This window comes from Mastigoproctus giganteus, chromosome 6 (assembly GCF_048544385.1).
Source record: "Mastigoproctus giganteus isolate SK-2022 chromosome 6, ASM4854438v1, whole genome shotgun sequence".
NCBI classification, from domain to species: domain Eukaryota; kingdom Metazoa; phylum Arthropoda; class Arachnida; order Uropygi; family Thelyphonidae; genus Mastigoproctus; species Mastigoproctus giganteus.
The window spans coordinates 131,640,944-131,663,003 of record NC_143580.1 but is presented as its reverse complement, the minus strand read 5'-3'; the positions used below and the strand labels follow the sequence as shown (position 1 = coordinate 131,663,003).

General features: G+C 36.0%; 1 protein-coding gene across 1 annotated transcript in view; it reads left to right on the top strand.

Moving 5' to 3' along the window:
- Positions 1-22,060, top strand: part of LOC150084585 (follicle-stimulating hormone receptor-like) — a 394,052-nt gene that overhangs the window by 361,789 nt on the left and 10,203 nt on the right. The window contains exons 6-9 of the mRNA XM_090376296.1: positions 7,885-7,950; positions 8,129-8,197; positions 10,168-10,242; positions 13,409-14,427. Of these exons, the coding sequence (XP_090232422.1) occupies positions 7,885-7,950; positions 8,129-8,197; positions 10,168-10,242; positions 13,409-14,427 (1,229 nt within the window). The remainder of the gene's footprint in view (positions 1-7,884; positions 7,951-8,128; positions 8,198-10,167; positions 10,243-13,408; positions 14,428-22,060) is intronic.

The window sequence follows — 22,060 nt, the reverse complement described above, 5'->3', positions numbered from 1 at the left end:
TGAGTAAGCGTGCAAAAAGCAAAAAGGACTTATCTCACGCTTGGAAGAAAAAATGTCATCGAACGAGACACTTCTATTTCCAAGCAAAGTGCTTCTGCTACTACTGCATACAACACGGGACCTAATGAAGCAGTAGTCAAGAGCATACATAAAGAAGAATATTTCGGTATATCGTTTTAACATTTCCTCACATAGGTGATAATAAACTCTACACTCCTGGTTTCGATGGAACACAAATCAGAGGGCTGCCGTAACATGGTAATTTCTCAACTTTTTTGTGAAAAAAGGTGCAGATTTGGTTATCAATCAATAGTGCTGTGAGAAATGTTAAACGTTTATTAATCAAACGATAAACAGAAGAATGCTAACAACATGCTTAACATTTTCAAAAAAAAAAAAAAGAAAAGAAAAGAAAGAGAAGCTGCAAGATGAGTTTGAAGGTTCATTGTCTCCACAGCCAACTTGAATATCCTCCACTGAGGTGAAGTGAGTCAAGAGGAGCAGGGTGAAAGGTTTAAATAAAATATCGACTATGGAAAATGATAGGGTAAATGAAATTGGACATTTATGACAGACTATGATTGGTGTTTGAATGCGTGCGCTACGCACAAAATAATTAAAAAAAAAAAAAGAAAGAAAAAATTCATCCATGTGACCAAATCACATGGAAGAAAAAACAAAAAACACAATCAAAAACGGTACCAAATCACTAAATAAAATATCGATTTAGCGAGTGAGGTGAGAGAATAAAATCAATTACAAAATTGGAATCGATTGCTAAAATTTATATATTCACCTGCAATAACAATTCAGAATAGTTTTAATATGTACCAGTACTAACAGAACATCATTCGGTACACATCTCGCTTTAACCGACTATATTGGATTAAAGGCCTACCTGCAAATGAGTATCGTTCGTATTAAACCCGTAAGGAACTCATATGCACAGAAAAAAAAAAAACATTAAATGTTTGTAATACCGTATTTACTACTAGCTGTGAGTTACATTCGCTTTATTGGGAAAATTTCAAAGCAAAGTGCTGGAAATTTCAACAACTGATTGTAAATGTCATCACTGAGGCACATACGTCATTGGGTTCAATACGGCGAAAAGCCCGATTCAGTGGGCATTGTTTGTAAGCGAGGGTTTACTGTACTTTCTTTCTAGACCGGTGTTTCCCAACCTTTTTTTTTACCATGCCCCACCTAAGTCTTTCTAAAATTCTGATGCCCCCTATGTAACGTTGGAAAACACCGATATATATATTTTTTTTATATTCAAAAATTGAATTATTCCCTAAATGAAGCCTAATTACAACTTGTTCAGGACACGAGACTTAGGTTTTAGGAAGAAATCATTAAGAAAAATTAAGAAAAAAATAGGAAGTAAATTTTCAAAACATATAATAGACATTGTGATATCCAGTCGATTTCTTTTCTTTAGTAACAAATCATTTATGGAACTAAATCCACATTCAGCTAAATATGAAGATGGAAACGGTAACAATAGTTCTCTTGCAAAGTTGGTTGAATTTGGGTATTTAATTTCTGTTTCATCACAAAGCCATGCCATCGCTTCTTTTATATTGAATAAAGTTTTAACTGACTCATCATTTTGCATTTCTGAGAATTCTTCTTGGTACTGCATTGATACATCAGACAAATCCGCTAACATTGGTTGCATCATCCAGGTTGGAAAATCAATTTGTTTTAAATCAAAAAACCTTTCTTTTAAATCATCGGACAGAATTTTCAGATGATCAACAATAACAAATACAGCGGTATCAGTCACTTCACATTTTTGCAGACAACGAAACTGTTCAAACTTTTTTTACAAATATATTTTTGACATAATTTAATAAATGTAATGAAACCAGATGTCTTCGCTTTTGCATCGACGAGAGTTTTATTTGTTCCTTGAAGTTGTTTATTTAATATATTTAGTTTTTCAAATATATCGGCTAAATAACTCACAAATGCTTTACCATTGACCGTTAACAGATGCTTCATTTTAGGTTTGTCACTTAAAAAGTCACTAATAGTATCAAATAGTTCCATAAATCTTTTCAAGCAGTTCCCTTTCGAGAGCCACCTTACTTCAGTGTAAAGTAAAAGTCTCACATGGTCTTCATTTTGTTCTTCACAAAAAAGCTTGAAGAGACACAAGTTTTCCCTAACACAATGCACAAGAAGCATTTCTGGATTCTCATCTTTCATCAATTTTAAGCAGCCATTTTTCTTGCCCATCATATTAGGAGCACCATCTGCAGCGCAAGATGTTATATTTTTCATTGGTATATTATTGTTATCTAAGTAATTTTTTAGCTTATTATATATACCTTTGGACGTAGTGGTGCTCTCTAATGATTTACAGAATAACATTTCTTCAGCAAAATTACCTTTATCAGTATATCTTACATAAGTTATCAGTACGGCTTCACTGTCTCTCAAAGTTGAGTCATCCATTTGCACTGAGAATTTTCTTGTTTTCAGCTTTCCAACAAGTTGTATTTCAATATCTTCACTCATTTCATCTATTCTTCCGCTAACAGTATTGTTATTGAGTGGCATAGCTTTCACGTCTTTGTGATCTTTTTCCAGAACTGTTTTAAGAAATGCTGATATTGATGGTTTGATTAAATTCTCTCCTATAGTATGATTTTTCCCAGATTTAGCAATGAGTAAAGAAATTTCATAACTAGCCTCAAGAGTACGATTGACAATTGCAGTACGAGCAATAAACAGAGATTTACCAACAATTCTTCTTTTGTACAAGTTAAGTCATAGTAGGCGGTTGTTTTAAACTCTAGAGAGCAATTTTTGAATTGCCCCCCTGAACAATCAAATTTCCCCCATGTGGGGCGTGGGACCCACGTTGGGAAACACCGTTCTAGACCAAAGCTTGCGTTCGAAGGAAAAGTTTCTGTCCGATGGCAAAGGTCACCAGTGCTTATACCTTTTGGTTTTACAGAATTATTCATCTCGTTATTGTGCCGCTTCGATCAATCTATGTGCGTATAAATAAATAAATAAATAAACGCTCTTTCTTTACGAATAAATAAATAAGACTAGAAAATAAAGAAATACTGTACTCTCCTCTAAATATGAGAGATCAACAGTTCTTGCATCGAATATTAACAGTTATGTGAGTATGTTATGCAGCCAAATAACCTACTTAGAGGCACAATGCAGACAATACCAAATTACGATTTTCAGTGGTATAGTCTAATATTTGGTAATATAGTCTATTTCCATTGGGTAGTAAATTATGGAAAGATTTAGGTGACTACCAATTATTTTTGATAAACGGTTCAGCGTTGCAATGCTTAAAATAAAAGAAAAACCTTCGACAAGAAGAGTGACTAAAGGAGCTAAAAGACCTTAGTCTTTTAGCCCATTTAGTCACTCTTCTTGTCAAAGAGAGACTATAAGGGCACTGGAGATCCAGCAACCTTGGGCTCGGACATTGCATTGAATAGGATCCATAAAACCGCCCTGGGGTACAGGAAAGGGAAATTGGAGAAGAAAGGTGGGTTCAGTGAGGCTGTTTGTTATAGAGCTCATGCTGACTTTTCCTGGAAGTAAATAATTCAGAATATTGAGTAGCCATGTGCCAAACATCCAATGATCTAAGTTTCATGAATTGTTAAAAAAAAATGCCAACAGTATCACACCATTAAATGAGGGTTGTAACCCACGCCTTGTATAAAACTGTTCGCCAGTTCGATGGCACGAAAAGCGCCCCCAGAAAGTGATATAGATAATTTTCTACACCTCACAGGGCTTTCTATCCGTACCACTATTAATATTGTGTATTAAACGATTTCAAACTAATATGTTGCAATTTGCACTGCGTGAGAATAAATATGAACTGCCCGAAATTAGTATCAATTTATCTTCAGTACAGCGTGGCACTCGATCAGCATAGGGATGATCAACAATTTCTGCAGGACTTGGGTTAGAAGGTGCCAGCACACACTGTTTATTCCCCCGGAGTTTATTTGTTATTACGTCGTAGTATTATATCCCTTGAACTCCACTAGTTGCAATGCTTAAATCGATCAGTTGCCTTTACCGGTGAGAAACGCAGGTGTGTGGGTTGACTACTTTCAGCAGGAGATAGATACAAATTGTTATGGCATGCGGTTTTTATTGATTGCTCGCAACAACCGAATAAGCGCTATTTACAGACATGATATATTTGAAGATCATTTCAAAAGTTCCCTGTGCGGAAATTTTAAGTGATCTTCGTATTTGAGGAGAATTACTTAAATACGAATTGAGTGATATATATCGTTACGTATATTGTTTCTGTAAATTTCACCAAACAGAAAAACCGTCTACGGTCTGTTTTCCTGTTTTCTGATATCAGTTTTTCTGTTCTGTAAAATGAACAACTCCAGTTTTCTGGAAGAAAAACCATTGAGTCCCATCAGTCTGTTCGCATGGTGAAGGTGAAATGTGATTTACCGCACAAGGCCACCTCTTGCCAGTCATCCACTATCCAAACGCTCCGTCTTCGTGCTCTCTCTGGGCGCGTGTGTTCATGACGGGTCGTCAGTAAGGCTATTTGTGCGAGCTGTCGTTGTGATAGTCCAACCATACTAGCGTCCGACGCATGCTCCACGTTGAAATGGCTCGTGCTTCTGGTCAGCTGTTCCACTGCAGCACGTCTCTTTCGCTATATAAGCAAGTTGGATACTCCTCTCTTATTTGGTCAACTGACGACAGACTGCCATGAATCACGGTTGGGGAGAGTGTGAGGTGGCTTTGCATTAGGAACAATGTACACAGGTCTACTGTTTCCAAAGTTACAAACATGCTTCAAGACACCCTTGAAAGACAAGCACACAGGATCTATATCCACACAGGTGTAGACTGTACAGCTATACTTTCGTACAGCCTACTCCAGAGCCACAGCAACCATCAACAAAGACAAATTACTAGCTACTACCAACATACACTCTTTACGGGAAAGAACACCTTCTGCATAACAATCAACAACCTTTCCACCACAAAATTTGGACCTGGAAGCATGGCTCCAGTACCTTAAAAGATTTCAGACTTCCACTTTCATGCCAGCTCCTAAATGTCCTCGGGGATAGCACAGTGAATATAATCGCAGTCCTCCTACACGGAATGAAACATGGCTAGGTTTAAATCCCATCAGTGACACGAGGAATTTTTGTGGGCTTTTTTCACGAAGTGACTGAGTCGGTTTGTTTGTTGTCGGGTTTTAGGCCATATTGAGCCGTATATAATATGTCTGCAAATTGCGTGTGTTCTGTGGTCGATTTGCTGTTTTCTGGAAAAAACCAGAGTTTCCAGGAGAAAAAAAACAAAACATTTTTCCTTCGCCTGAGACCGACTCAGCCACGTTGTGAAAAATACCCATAAAATTTCCTCGCGTCAATGAAAGGATGCGAAGTCAGGTCTTTCCCACCCGGAATGGGAAGGACGGTGATTATACCAACTATGCTACCCAAGAGGTCAAGTTTGTCGGTCTCAGGCAAAGGAAGCATGGTATTTTTCTACAGGTAACTCGGCATTTATGTTACACAAATAAACCATACACGCAATTTATAATCTTGATATACTTTCGTCTCATAGCCTAGTTGCATTAACGCTTAATACACACACTCCCTCACGCCGTCTCCTATTCTCTATACTAAGAGTCAATCAAATGTGTTAGCCTGAATCATTTTACTAGTTAATAAAAGCCACTAACGCAATCACCAACAATAACTGCAGGGAATGCAGTGCTCATAATTTGCTGGTACTATATCATTCCCTGTACATATCGCATTGATGTCCTCCTTAGAATTTATGTCATGTTGGCCCAGAGATGATTTCTATCCTAGTGTAAAGTTGAAAAAGTCATGCCAATTCCCAAACCTGAAGATCAAGCCAACCTGCAGGCTGCACACTACACCCATTTACTACACCCATTGCCAGGACAATGGGTGTAGTAAAACTACCTTAGATACTACGGTTCCAAACTTGCCCCTACAGTCCTTTATCTAATAACCACCTCCAACGTGACCTACGGCTGTAAGAAACAGTCCACAGTTACAAATCTGTTGGATACTTTGCCAGAGTTTTCAAAGCCTTTGAAGATAATGTTGAAAAGGCAATTGTTTACATTAAAGAACTACTTTCCTTTTTCCATTCTGTTTCTTTTCCTCAAGAATATGCCTTCTAAAATTAGACTCCAAAAATTACATGACGTGTTCATGAAGGTGTTTCTCATGGCGGAATAATGTTTGGTTTCCTTTATTATCGCTGAGCTCTATCCAATTGTCATAATTCTCATATAATCTGCTATGCAGATGATATAAATCACTCAACTATTAATCGTGGCGATGACACAAAACGTCTTACGTGCCACTTCATAAATCGTCTCAGCATGTATCTGACACTTTGGTCTTAGCTTGAATCCTAAAAGAAATCAGCAATATGTCATTCTCTCAAGAAAAGCCTCGCTTGCCTTCAACCGGCCATGCTTTGAACACCCTTTCTGCGGGTTCTTTCTCACACGGACCTGTGGGTTGTCCTTGATTCTAAGCTAATGTTCATGCGATCCATCAACGTGAAATCCGTTCACAATGAGATGGTGATCACAGCAGCTCTTGCCACATTTCTCTTATTTGAAGATTACTTATACATGTCGGCAGATTTATTCACCCTGTAACCAGTGAAAATTGAGCTTCCACTACCGCTCCAACCATGGGTTTCAACAGCCAGTTTCTTCGCAAACAGATATTGGCTGTTGAAGCGGATCCATTTAGAATTGCAAACACTACAGCTTGGAATAGCTCTTCACTATCAGAGGTTACATTCTATAATTGAAAACTCCAGCGGGTAGCAATCACTAAAATGCTCCTCAGTGCCTGAATCCTCGTGATGTTTAGGAAACCATTTAATTGGCTTTCATGGAAGTTTCCAGTTTTCGAAACAGGTTTTATGGAACTCTAGGTTTATTACGATAGGTTAAAACAAGACTGGATTTTCCTTTCTTTTTGTTCGCTTCTCAGCTTATTTGGAATCATTTGGGCTCACACTGTCGAGATTTTCGATTGCGACCAACCTAAGTTTTTCTTTTCAGGCCCAACTAGGTCATTATAATTTTTACTGTCAAACCTCGGTTGTAGTGAACAAAGTGTCCCACGTTTTTGTCCACTTTTATATCAGGTTGGCGTCCTGACCACGTGCTATCTGTAATGCCCTTTTTTGGGAACCTCTTGGTTCCCATCAAATCAAGCTGATCTACGCATTGAATCGCTTTTCAAAAGCATTCTGTGTTCCAGAAAAATTTTCCTCACCCTCCGAAGGTTACTGGATGCAATCAATACTATACTTTCGCACGTACTGAAAGAAAAATACGCAAACATGTCCAATGGAAAATCCCGAGTGAGTACTGTAACCTTCAGAAAAATCGTCTTGGAACGAGTTCTGTTCACATTCAATAAAGTGGGCAAATTTTCCTCATTAAATAGCCACAAGTCACATGGGTTTGGATCGGATTAATTATAAAATACTTGGTAGCTCATGACAAGATAAACGTCTATTAAACAAGTTTTTGAGGAGAATAGAGCGTTGCTATACCCCAAGATGATATCAGTAACTATCTAGACACGGTATACCCTTCCGTAGAGTATAGAATAATGTGGTTCAGCTTTTAGTGGGCTAATAGGGAAGTTTTGTAATACTCTAACAAACGACCAGCACGTATTAATTGCAATAGTTTTCATCACAATTCTCTTCCCCAAACGGTTCTCAGATTAATGGTTATTCTGCAGAGGTTGTAAAATAGCCTCACTTTAACTTTGGCCATTTGGTTTACTACTAAGATGATGTACAAAATGCTATTTTTATATATTTCAGAGACTTTGACAGCAACAGGATCAAACTGTTATCGACAGGATCAGTTTTGATAAAAGCAGAAATCATGTGAGTTTTTATTATTATTATAAAATGCCTTTAGCTGTTATTTTTAATAAGTGATATTAAGATCTATTAATATAATTGGAATGCAGTACTTCTTTCTTAACAATATCAGCCATTTTGTACATGTTTATCTACATCAACATGAACGCTGCTGAAATAGTTTTGTTGGTATGTCTTTCAGGAATTTAGATTACAACATGATCGAAGTGATAGAGGACGGAGCTTTTCAGGGGTCTCAGATAGCGAAACTGTAAGTAAAGTTGCGTTACTTTTCGGTAATTATTTATTATTGTTTATTTACTTATTTAAATCAATGCTAATCGCCCCTGTACAGCATAATGATGGAGAGGGAGAGGGCACTTTAAACAAATTTAGGAATCATAATTACTGAGAAGGCCCAGTATATAAATTTCAAGAGTCCATGAGGGTAGTAAAAGTCAAGACAAATAATGAGCATAGGACAAATATTTAAGAATATTCACAGCTTCAGTCCACTATACAATTCTTCAAATATGCTGGCTCTGTGGGATTTGTCTTTACATAGCAATTCACTATTTAATTTCATGGAGGAAAAAATTGAGAATATTGTAAGGGAATATATATTGTAGGCTTAGAAGATCATGTCTTATATCTAGTGAGACTGCTGGTAAGCTCGGATGGAGCCTTTTCCTCTGTGATAAGATTAATTCTGTTGATATAAAGTGTATCTATCTTCCCTGCCAGTAGAGAAATCTTGCAGAATATTAATATTTTGAAGCTAATAGCTTACGCTAAAGAACAGTAATTATGCCCTTTAGAATAGACTTGTAGGCGATGTACATATTTATCAAAACGAAGTATAATTAGAATATTCTTTTGTAGCAAATTTCTTATTTTATTAAGGTTCTAGATCATCATTTTAAGTAATTCATGCTTCTAAGGTAAATATCTTACGCTGCTCAATTTGCTTTTATGGCATGTAAGAAAACAATATTTTGTTTAAAAAATAAATAAGTATACAGAAAAATATAATAATTGTTTTTATTGATTGCTTGCAACAACCGAATAAGCGCAATTTACAGACATGAAATAGTTAATAACTTATAAATAGATATATAAATTATTAACCGTAACTTAAAAACAGTATAGATATTAAATTACAAGGATTATTTAATAAGACAGCGGAATTATTAACCAAAAGGAGTAAAGAGTATTTTTTTCCATCTACTAGAATTGTAGTTTAACTGTACAATGCTATACGAGCTTATATATACACGTATAAACTCGTAATTATGTTATACAAATATTGCTGGTCACTATTTGGAATCAACATAATGAGTGTGATATCAAAGATATCTATGAAAAACCATATACCGTAACACTTGGAAAACTATGTTATGTTGTTTAAATAGAAAATGAAGTTTACTGTGTTATTTTATATATTTTTATTGGCATATTTATTGTCCCAACGTTCCTATTTTCTATGGGATCTTAGTCCTGCCAACCGTGGCATTTTTCAGAAAAAAATCATCCCATTTGTGTTCCCAGTACTTCATAGAAGAACATTTCTTTCTCCACCTTAAAACATGTGGATATGGAATGAAAAAAAATTCACATGAATTTTGTACGGATATAAAGATAGCGATACTGCTTTCTTTAAGAAGCTATTACCAAAGCTGTTGAGTGCTTTTGATAAGAGAAGGTTGTAAGATTAAAGGCACGAACATAGCTGCCACATGTTAGGCATCTGTATCGCATCGTGGCACGTTACAAGATTTCACAGGTGACTATCTGACCACGGCGAAGATTGTGTTTGGATTATAATACAAAAATGGCTTTGATTACATGATCAGCGTGATAGCAGGAACGATAAGTTTTTGTAAGTGCCGATTTCTAGTCTTTACAAACAAAATTCTTGGTGTGATTTAGAGTCCTTGGGGGCTTAAAAATGCGTACCCCGTATTTCTTTTAGTGAAACAGTACTTAATTGCTCATCAGTACTGTTCATAAATTTATGAAAGGTTAGGCTACCAATCATAAAAATATCAATGGTTCAGAGTACTTTAAGTAGTTTCATTTTAAGATTTAGAAACAAAACAAAATTCTCATCCAGTTCTAAATGGCTGGTGATGAAAAAATATCTGGAAAAAAATTACAGTACATAAATATTTTTAATATTTTTAACTTGTTTTAAGCATTTTTTTTAAAAATGCTCTATACTCTTGTTTGACTTTTTTTCAGGAGCATGAAAGGAAACAGGGGATTACGATATATTGGAGATGACGCATTTGCGGGACTCAAGGCTATTCGGAAACTGTAATACCACTTATCTTTTTCATTTATGTTGTTTTATACCGTACTTTATAAAAATAATGTAAATTTTGAAAATTGGCAAATAACGTAAAGGACAACCCCCCCCCCCCTTACAAAACAATGCATTTCCAATTAAAATAAAAACAAAGTGCCATAATAAAACTAACCTTGAAACTTCCAGAGAAGAGAAGTGTAACAAATATTTGCATCACATTGCGAAATATAAAAAATAATAATAAAAAAAAATATTTCCGCTTATACTTTAAAAAGGGTCACATAATCTCAGAGGAGTTTACAAGATACACTCGTAGAGAAAATACAAGAACATCATTATTTAGCAGTCATGTGGACTACAACAGCGGTCAACTCAAAAGCCTGTACTACTGTAAGCACACATTTGACTATTCGGTTAAGACGGCCTATGACGATATACACTTTCCATGAAATTTAAAACGAGGAAATTGCAAGCTTATAGGTACAAACATAGCTGCCTCATGTTAGACATCGAACATAAATTAATAATGAATACGAAGACAAGACCTGAAGTTGGACACAAAGAACCCTCAGGCCTCGAGACCACCAACGACAAATGTGAACTGCACGTCTAATAACTTGCAATAACGTGAATTTTGAAAATTTAGGGGAAGGCGTTATACGATCGATAAACATGAGGGGAGGTGATACTCATGATTACATCTTTCAAGCTGAAAAGGCGAACAAGAAAGAAAATGATGAATGGATATACACGCCAAGTCTCGACTTGTGATAGTTCTGAGGAATTATTCTTTCTGAAGAGTTAAATAAGTTTAAGTGCAGCAAATGTAAATGTTATTTAACCCCAGCTTTTCGGATAAAATTTGTGACGAGTGCACTTTAAGGGCACGAATCACATTTCGCTTTATTTTGATCTAAAGTTAGTAGGTTGCTAACAATCATAATGATCTTAAAGGCTATGATAGTACCCTTCGAAACAGTAGAGGTTTCGCCACTTGTTCGAAGAGATTTGGGTTCTAATCCCGTCGGTGATGAAGAATTCTTAAAGGAGGCGTTCTCTTTCTTAAAGAGGTCTCTAAGTTAGTCGATTTTGGGGATAGAGTTCCCTACCGGATCACTGTTTTTTTTTTTTTTTTTTCCCTCACTCCACACAATACGCAAACTGGATCCTGAAAAACACTTATACAGACCTAAGAGACGCACTTTCACCTATTTTTAGGAGGTGTTCCAGCGGTTAGGGTTTGCTTGTTCATTGGTCGTCATAATGTTGAGTTTACAGTGCCCCAACTCACCCTCTTGCCGGGTCGAGATATTATACAGAAATACTGCGTTCTTTCTTCGCCCGGTGGCGTGCCATATAGCTTTTCTTTGAAGAGATGAAACCTCGTTACCAATTATTTGGTCCTTAGTTTTTCTTAATAATAATTGCTTTGAAGAAGTCCATTACGCAGGTTTAGAGAGAGATCTGGTCTCTTAGCAAGAACTTCTTTCCGACTTCGATAAATTACAGCATTTTTCTATGTTTGATACAGTTCTCATTAAACAAATGCTGCGCGTTCATTCTTCTTTTGAGGCACTGATGTTTTCTATATGCGATGCATAATTTCTATCACTTCATTAAGAGGAAAATGTATTTTATTCTTTGTCTAAACTTACCATCATTTCATTTTATGATAACTTTAAAGCTGGTAAAGGAGATAAACCATCTAAAAATTTTTCACTTTTCAAATTTCCTCCAGTCATTCTTTATACTTCAGAACTTTATACACAGGCACACGTTTCTTTTATTTCCTTAATATTTCATTACCTTTGTCAAACTTTGAGCTGACAATAGACACTTACCGTCTTAGTTGGCTTTATCAAGTTTTATTCGCTACTATCAACAAGAATTTTGCATGTATCTTTACTCCTGACCTCATAAGGAGGGGATTTTTATGACCAAAGGTGCTTATGCTAAGTAAAACCAATAAAATCTAGAATACTGACTGGTTTCCTTATCGACGGTGTAAGCTCCATCCCTTTCCTAATTTGTTATTCAGATATGCGGTTTCATTGTTGAAATATCTATGAATTCTACGCGTAGATAAACTACTTGTTTTACAGAAGCGGTTATACGCGGATGGTATATTTAGAGCTTGTCCTTGGGGTTAAAATCAAATCTCGGGAAACCTTTAAGGTGGGGGGGAGGGAATATTGGCAGGAATACTTCCCTAAAATAGCTCTATTAAATCAATACCTGTGCTACCTGTAAAAGTGCAGCGGATGACTGACCCTGTACTAATCATTCCACCTGATATATTCACTCTCTACGTTCTACTATATCATTTTGCCCCAGAGGCTCACATCTGGTGAGTATGGGCTTGGCACACCCAGGGTCCTGAGCTGGATATCATCATTCTTCTCTTGGTGATTCCCTTCTACTTTTGACTTTGTCTCTCTCTCTCTCTCAGGGTAATTCGGGAAATTTTTTGGCTTGTGCAGCATAAGCCTCGGGCTTCCTTGCACCATATATGTAGCTAATAATAATAATAATAATAATAATACATGATTACCAATTATTTGGTCCTTAGTTTTCCAATGTGCATATAGCTTAATAATAACTGCTTTGGAGATGAGCTTAGCAAGAACTGCTTTCCAACTCCGATAAATTACAGCATTTTTCTGTGTTTGATACAGTTCTCATTAGACAAATGCTGCGCGCATTATCCAGTGCAAAAATGCCACCTAGGGCTCAGGTTCTCTTTTATTATGCAGGAAACGTTTATTCTTCTTCTCTAGATCGTATGTATAGCTTAGCTTAATTTTTCAGCACTCACCTCATTTTTACCACCCTGGGTGGCAAAAATTTTCAGTGGTAACTGGGACTGAGTATGCCAAGAAGTACACAATATCAGATGCTTCCCACTGTTTTCATAAGAATAATTCCAACGTTAATTAATCAAAAGTAATTTCATACCGTTTTCATATGGATAATTCTAATGTTAATTAACCAAAAGTAATTTTAAGAAGTTAACTCTTACTGCTCGGCAATAACCTTCACAACTTATTTTCTGATACCCTTTAGTTCCTCTATATTACCATATACACAAATAATCATGTAATTTTATAATCTACTTATTTTAATAAACAGTTGATGACTACTAATATTAATCTCAATAATATTTATTATTTATAGAGACCTCTCAGAGACCAGCATTACCAAATTACCGACGAAAGGCTTAGAAGAGTTGGAGGTGTTGAAGCTGGCTGATACTTTCACATTAAAAGTTTTTCCCTCCATCTATCACTTCAAGTATATTAAAGAAGCCTATCTAACATATCCATATCACTGTTGTGCTTTCAAATTTCCAGCTACACACGATCAGTACGCCAGGGATCAGTTTTTCAAAGAAGACAAGGAGAGAAGATATTGTAATGACGCCACTACTCCAACCTATCAAAACACTCCTTTGACCTTGCCATCGCACGATTCAACAGTGCACATAGACAAACATCTTGCATTGCATTCAGTTGTGAAAGACGGACTACAATTTACGGGAAGAGTTGTCCTTCGTAAACTGCGCAGTTTTGCTTGGTCTAAATTTCCTGAAGCAAAGCGCGCTGGTCCCGATTCTAGTGCATGGGGCGAAATTGAAGGGACCCAACATTCCTTTCCCGAAAAGAGTGATTTCGGCTATTTTGTTTACTCAACGCAAACTCAGGATAATTCGTCTCAGGCCTGGAATCGGATGATAACAAATATACATAATAGTGAGATGTACACTACGTCGTCCCCTGTGCAACCAGTACATGTAAGAATTGGAAACGAAATTGGCGTAGAAGGCATATTTCATCCAACCACAGTGTCGTTGAGCCCACAACAATCTCTCCGGGCCTTCTGCGGTAACTTGACAAAAAACTATCGTGATGTCAAATGCTATCCAGCTCCAGATGCATTTAATCCCTGTGAGGATGTAATGGGAAATGCTGGATTACGAGTAGCTGTCTGGTTCGTTGTCGTCGCCTCCGTCTTAGGCAACCTTGCTGTAATGGTAGTGTTAATGAGCACGAAGTTCACCATGAGCGTATCCAAGTTTCTGATGTGTAACCTGGCCTTTGCAGATTTTTGTATGGGATTTTATCTCCTCATCATCGCTGCTGTAGATGTCCACACCATTGGTGTATACTTCAACTACGCCATAGACTGGCAGCATGGTAAGTTTGAGAGAAATTAAAGAACCCCACGTTTATTCATGTTACTGTTAACACACTCGAACTTCTGCCAACTATATAGTAAATAATTCAAAGTTGTACATATGTGATGCTTTAAAAACACGAACAGTAAAATCCAAAAGGAAAAAAAAATAATAATAATACAAATAAATGATTAAACTGGACTATTAATTTCCGTTTATATACTAATTGTGGGCGTCAAAGCAAGAACTGACGTGAATTATAAAAAAACGTTATTTTTTTATGTTAATGAGACACTACATTATTGTGTCATGTGGTATATTAAGTAATTTATTATCGAAATGATACAATTTAAAGGAATAGAACCGCCTCAATTCCAAACAAACTATCTATGGCTACGTTTCGGGTACTCATTTTTTCCTGTCTTCGCGCTTATGGGGGGGGGGGGCTGTTTGATCAGTAGTACTACAAGTCTTCAATTTGATAATGATATGTCATTATTTAAAATTCAATGTATTCTAATTATACTATACTAAATTTTTAATAAAAAGTGTAATAATTATACATGTAAAGGAGTATTCCTTTACATGTACAATTGTCTTATAATTTTTACACATTTTCTTAAAAATTTTATTAATTCATTAATAAAGATAGTTTATGAAACGTCTCTAGAGTTACTCTCTAAATTAGTTGGAAGAGCTCTATTAACGTGATCCGGGAGTGAAGTGTCTTGATCCGTTGAGGAAAACTGGGACTGGCTATTTATATATGTTGGAGTTGCCTTGGTGTAGCCAATGGGAGGTCTACCTCCATAATATATCCCTGTACTCAAATCTCTCCCAGGTTGCGTGGCAAACCTGGGAGAGGTTTGAGTACAGGGATATATTATGGAGGTAGATTACGATTTTTTCCAAGTTAAGGGGGAGGGGAGGATCGGCTTGAGAGTATATCTATGAATATTGGAAACATTTTAATCTTTACAGATTATTTGACTGTATTGTACTACTATAAAACTTCCATCTGATGTTGTGGTAGCGGGCAGGAATTTCACAAATATTAGCCGTTGGGGTGATGTGGGAAGCGGATTTTTTTTCCTTTGTTGATGCTATATAAGCTTGATTCCTTGCACATTTGCCAACACTAATACCAATATTCCGTATATAGTAGTGGGATACTGGATACGGTTTGTTTTCTTGAGTTGAGTAGAGAAATATGGTGGATGTGCAAAAAAAGAAAATGTTCTTAGTTCGTGCATACGAATCGATTGCTTTTAATGAGCTTTTTTGTTATCAGTGTACCAAATACATAAATCAAAAACTTTCACAATTTGCTCATATTTATCACGGCAGAAACTAAAATGCGTATTGAATTTAAATTGTTATTAAATATAAAGTACAAAATAAGTATAACAACACTGAGTGAATATTAAGTTACCAGGTGGGGTAATTAGCTATTTATTAATATAGATAAGATAATTAGCTATTTATTTACATAGGTAAGATAATTAGTTATTTTCACTTCTGTTAATTATAGAAAAAAATTTTAAAAAAATGCGGTTATTTAAAAAATAGACGTCAACTCGCCTTAAAAGTTCAGCACTGTGTACATTACCCAGCTTGTTTTTTTTAAGCTCATTACAACGGAACCTGTAATTTTTCCACCTAAAAGATAGGTCTGTGTCGGCCTTCTAAAAGATGCCCATTTAATTGAAAAATATTCTAATTTTTATTCTAATAGACTTGAAAACACTACGTTTAGTAATAGTTGACGAATGCAATAAATTATCTGAAATTTTTATAAAATTCAATTGTAAAATATTCATAATGATGTTTTTATACATAAACAGATTAACACAATATATTTATTATAATTGAGCTGCTTGGGAATGAAGCGTAGCTTAAGTTTTAGATTAAAGCTGAAAAAAAAAATAAATAAAATGAATTAAATTTATACGAAAACATGCTGGAAATTCTCCTACAATTTTTACTGTAGAGCTTTTCTAAAAGCATGAAGCTATACGGGTAGATTATACCGATTTAAAAAGTTACAATGGAAAAAAAAAATACACACACAAGACCTTGAATGTAGTGAGTGTACTGGAAAGTTTCCGAACACGAAAATGAAATGTAATTTCATAGTTATTTTAACTGATATTATTTTCAAAATAATAATGTTTTGGCATTTATTAATAGCTTAGCTAATTATACTACAGCATTTAAAAATAAGCAGAATTATGAGAAGCTAACAAAGTGAGCAAAAATTCTAGTATCTAAAAATAATCCGGAAAACTAATGAAAGCCAACTGATGCCCACAAGACAAACAAGAATCATCGCAAGAATAATTAAGTCATCTTTACTATATTTTAATTTTCATTAATCTGTTAACGGTATTAACAGCCAACTACAGGATGCCACGTTAAGTTACTACTAGATTGTTTTCGAATAAGACCTAAGGGAGGAGTAATAGGTCCGAGTTTAATTAAAATGCAGGAATTAAGCTCATCTTTCAACTTTTGTTTCGTATTCATTAAACCGTTGAAGAGAGATAAGCCGGTCCTGTTTACACTTTAAATGAAAACACTTGGCTGTTAAATACAGGCGTGCCAACTCTGAAAAAAATTAATTAAAAAGCCACGACGAGAGGGCAATAGATGTTTTATATTATTAAATAAAGGTATTCGTACCTACTTAATAAGCTAAAGACAATTTCTTTATTCTGACGAAGACCAAAACATTTAATTAATTCAGATATCGTTATCTGACTTCTAGAAGTAGTAGCTAAGATCAAGAAACAAGAGATGGAATAGTACAGGTTGATTCACACTTCACACGCACCAATACTGCGTGTTAATTTATTTGTGTTATTTTTGTGTGTTAATTTATTTTTAAAAACTTGATGGAATTTGATTTCAACTAAAACAATAGTGGCACTTATCATCTTCCTCCACCCCGAGATGTCTGACGGCTACTTTTTATTATATTAATCCATCTGTCACTCAATGTTTTTGTTTACTAGATTAAGCCATGAGTATGGTGATGTACTGAAAGTTTCACTTTTATTTTGACTTCGGAATAATTGATTTTAGGAGCTAACAGAATGATAGAAACGCTTTTGTGCCAGTTGCGATAAAAGTCATGGAAACTCTTCCCACCCCAATGCCGCTAGATCTATATGATGTATTTATGCTTGGTGTTATTTTGATCTTTCAACTCTCGCAACTTTCCAATTGTCATATCAAGGAGCATTAGTTGCCAGAAATTGCTTTTAAAGTAACGTTCTTCCAAATATGTATTAGTGAACTGAAACCAAGAGTCGATGTGCTGTGCCGTGTCAGAGACTTAAATGAGTTTTTATTGATGGAGCACGTATTGACCACGCCGTTAAACTGAAGAAAAATAGCACATTGGGCAAATTTGATGCAAAATCAGCGTAAAACACAAGTTGTTTAGGACACAAAATAGCCTTTCAGCCATCAATCTAGAAAGAGATGCGAACCAAAAGCCACGAAAGTCTGCAAACAGTTCTATATTCGAAGATGCAATTCAGGTCAGTGTGCAATAATGGAAAAAAAATAAATCAAATTCACATTTTCAGTACATTTGCATATTTTTAAAAATAAAAAAATAAAATTGTCATCGTTGAATATAAGCTATTTCTCGTTTGTATTTCCCGTGCTTCTGTTATACAAGTACATGAAGGGATGCAGTTGATATTGGATTCCTAGATGAAAAAAAAAAAAAGTTTGGTATATGCAAATACCTAAATGTTAAAAATCATATAAAAATTCTCCTTTTCTAAATTAATCTAGAGTTTCAAGTTTCACTGCCCGGTTCCCTTCGATTGAACATTAGGAAAAGAAAGAAAAGTACTGAAAAGACTTACTTGTTGATCAATAAAAATCTTGAAGGTTATTACCGCTGAAATCTTGCACCGTAAATACACAGAGCGCTACATAAAATATTGCTTTCATCATTATCATATGAATATGATGCAAGAAAGCAAGCTTATACAGCATAAGCCCAAAAAAAAAAAAAAAAAAAGAAAAGAAAAAACAACTATCCCATTTCACCCATCCATTCGCTCCACATGTTTTTTTTTTTTAGTTTTGCCTTTAATTTATTTAAGCTGTCCACTTCTACAACGACAGATGGAAGTTCGTTCCAGAAATCAACCACCCACTGGCTAAAGGCAAATTTCCGCACATCAATTCTACAACTGTCTTTCCTCAGTTTGAATTCATGTCCCCTCAGGCGATTAATCTGGGCAAGATGAAGAATCCCATCAGCACTGAGCTTTCTCAAACCATTCAAGGCTTTATATACCTAAACCAGATAACTTCGCAGGTGCCTAGTCTCCAGAAATTGTAATTTGCAAAACTTGTGACTTTTTTTTTTCGTAAGGCCAACCCTTTGTGCCATTCACTAATCTTGTTACCCTTCTCTGTACTCGCTCCAGCAACTCTACGTCCTTCCTAAAATGAGGCTTCCAGACCTGTATACAGTACTCAAGGTGTGTCTTGGCCATTTCCTTATACAAGAGGATAATCACCTCCTTATCCCAGCTAGAAACATTCCTCTATATCATTGACAAGACACCATGAGCTACTCTTGCAGGCTGTCTGCACTCCTCAAAAAACTTCATATCTGACTGCACATTTAGCCCCAAGTCCTTTTCATTTTTTTTCTCTACCACCTGAGTGTAGTAACCACACAGTTGATACGGTACTCTGGGATTACTGCTACCCATATGCAGTAATTTACAATTGTCAATGTTAAACTTCAGTTTCCACCTCTCAGCCAATCTGTTAAACTTTTCTAGATCCTGTTGCAGTAGCGTACTGTCATTAGTGTCATTAACAACTCTGCCAAACTTCGTATCGTCTCCAAACTTAGACATTAAGCCTGATATACCTTCATCAATATCATTAATAAATACAGAAAACAACAATGGACCCAACACTGAATCCTGGGGGACTATACTAATAATATTATCCACGAAGAGCAATGTTCATTGATTACCACTCTGTGTTTTCCCACTCAACCATCCCTTTAACCGTAGCAGCAATTTGTCCCCAATGCCACACTGCTCCAATTTGTAAAGCAGTCTTCCATGTGCAGCAGTATTAAAAACTTTCCTAAGATCCAAGTATATGATATTGAAATTAATTTTTGCATCCAGTTCCCTTGTGACTACATCATAGTATCCAATCAAGTTGGTCACACGAGACTTCCCCTTAACAAACCCATGCTGTGGCTGAACTATAACTGAAGTCTTGTCTAGATGATCCTGCAGTGTATTATTTGACCAGTGCCTCCATTAATTTTCCTGGAACAGAAGTTAAACTAACAGGTATGTAATTACTTGTGTCAGCCTTTGATCCTCCTTTGTGAATTGGGGTGTTTTGTGCCATTCACTAATCTTGTTACCCTTCTCTGTACTCGCTCCAGCTGGAGATGTGACATTTGCACATCTCCAGTCCATGGGTACCTCCCATAAGTCCAAGGAAGCTCTCATAATTATGGCTAAGGGTTTGCTTACTTCCTTTGCTGCCTCCTTTAATATAACTGGAGAGATACTATCCATTCCAGGTCTTTCTTATGTTTATCTTCATAAGTTTCTGCTCTACTTTTCTCTGTTATTACAAAATCATTTATCTTACTGCCAGGGTTTAATACACCTCTGGAATTGCCCTCCCTGAATAACCTTTATGTGTAAATGTAGATGCAAAATACTCATTCAGTATATTAGCTACCTGAGCAGGATCATCAACAACTGACCCACTGATATCAAGTGGACCAATGTGATTCATTCCCTTCCTTCTAGAGTTTACATAAGAACTCTGTTTTTCTTTGCATCTTTTGGCAACGATTTCTCGTAATCTGCCTTTGCCTGCCTAACGTCCTTTGTGGCTTGATTACAGATAAGCTTATATCTACCATAGGCTCTGTGTCACCTGTTAATTAATATATATTCCATTCATTTTTCTTCCCTGCCACATGTCTCATTAGTTCATCTGACATCCATTTAGGCCTAAACTTTGAACAATATTTCTTATTTGGTATGAAAAGCCTAGTAGCTTCCAAGATTAATTCTCTGAATGCTTCCCATTTAGAATTTGCTGTTGGTAACCTTATCAGTTAGTCCCACAGTATAGAATTTAAAAACTGTTTCAGACCACCGTAGTCACCTTTACGACAAGGCGCCTCCGTAGCCAGGTGGGAAGGAGCAGCAGTGAGTAGCACACGCTTCTTGATTAGACCGGGGTTCGAGCCCGTCACCACCAAATACGGAGGATGCGGAAAGGTCAGGAATGACCACCGCATGTTCACGGAGCAATATGGCCTTAGTTGCTAATGCTCCTAAAAACCAAATAACAAACAACAAACAACAACCTTTACGACAGCAAAAATCCTTCCCTTTACCTATGAGAGTAGTTACCTCTTTGAGTAAATTCTCCATCAGCACACTGTGATCACTGCCACCTAGTGGTTCCTTTATCTGCAGATTCTTAATGCATGAAGAATCACTACTGATAACCAGATCAAGAGTATTACTTCCTCTAGTTGTCTCCAAAACATGCTGCTGTAGAAAACAATCATCCAATAAATCCACAAATGTCTTGTTAGTGTGTGAGTGACCAACCCCCAATTTCCAGTCAATATCCGGGAAATTAAAATCTCCCGTTATAAGCAAATCTGATTTACTGGCCCACTATTTCTCTGTACAGTTGTTCATTATACTCATCCGAGTTATTAGGCCTATAACACACTCCTACTCTCAATTTTGCTTTGCCAGTGTACATATTAGCATAACTTAAAATAATCTGACAAGACAAAATTATTACGTTATTGTTAGCTTTCGTAAGTTTATTGATAGTTTATTGGCAGACATGCTGGATAATGTTTTCTTTAATGATCAAACATGATCCCGTCCCACCAGTGTGGTTATCTAAACGCAAAACTCAAAATATATGGAGTAGAGAAAATCCACATTTTCCACACACTTACCTTATGTGCTGAAAAATTTCAGTTGTAGTTCACCGCATAACGCCGAATCAGAAATCTGAAAGGTAACTTTTTAAATACCATATAATCTCGGAAAACATTGCGCAAAGAGTTCGCGCTTGCATTCGAGAAGGAGAAGACTTTTTTTTGTAACGTCTAAGATAAAATCGAAATAATACTGAAAATATACCATGGGCTGTTGTATTTTGAATCGTCTGTAGTACATATATAAAGTGATCAATTTGGATAAGCAAATAAATGTGATCTTTGAAGTACGCAGATTATTTTACATGTCAAACGTTACTTTTAATCTTGCAGAGTAGGTTGAATATTGACTGCTTATTACATTGACAGGTTATAATTCATACATGTTAAGTGATATGCCCCCGAGTATATCATTTAACAACCTCCACTGGCAATGAATTATTTAACCAACATAGTTTAGCAGAGATAGGATTTCATATTAATGGAATCGGTGTGATGCGCAAACGCATCAATAGATGGATGGCCTTCATATGGGATATTCAATAGCCTGTAAAAAGAAAGCTAATGGTTTCAATCTCACTACAGCAACTGACGAGAATATCCACAAGTATTTAGCATAACAAAGACATAAAATAGCCTTAAGTATGTCTTAAATTAAACTGAG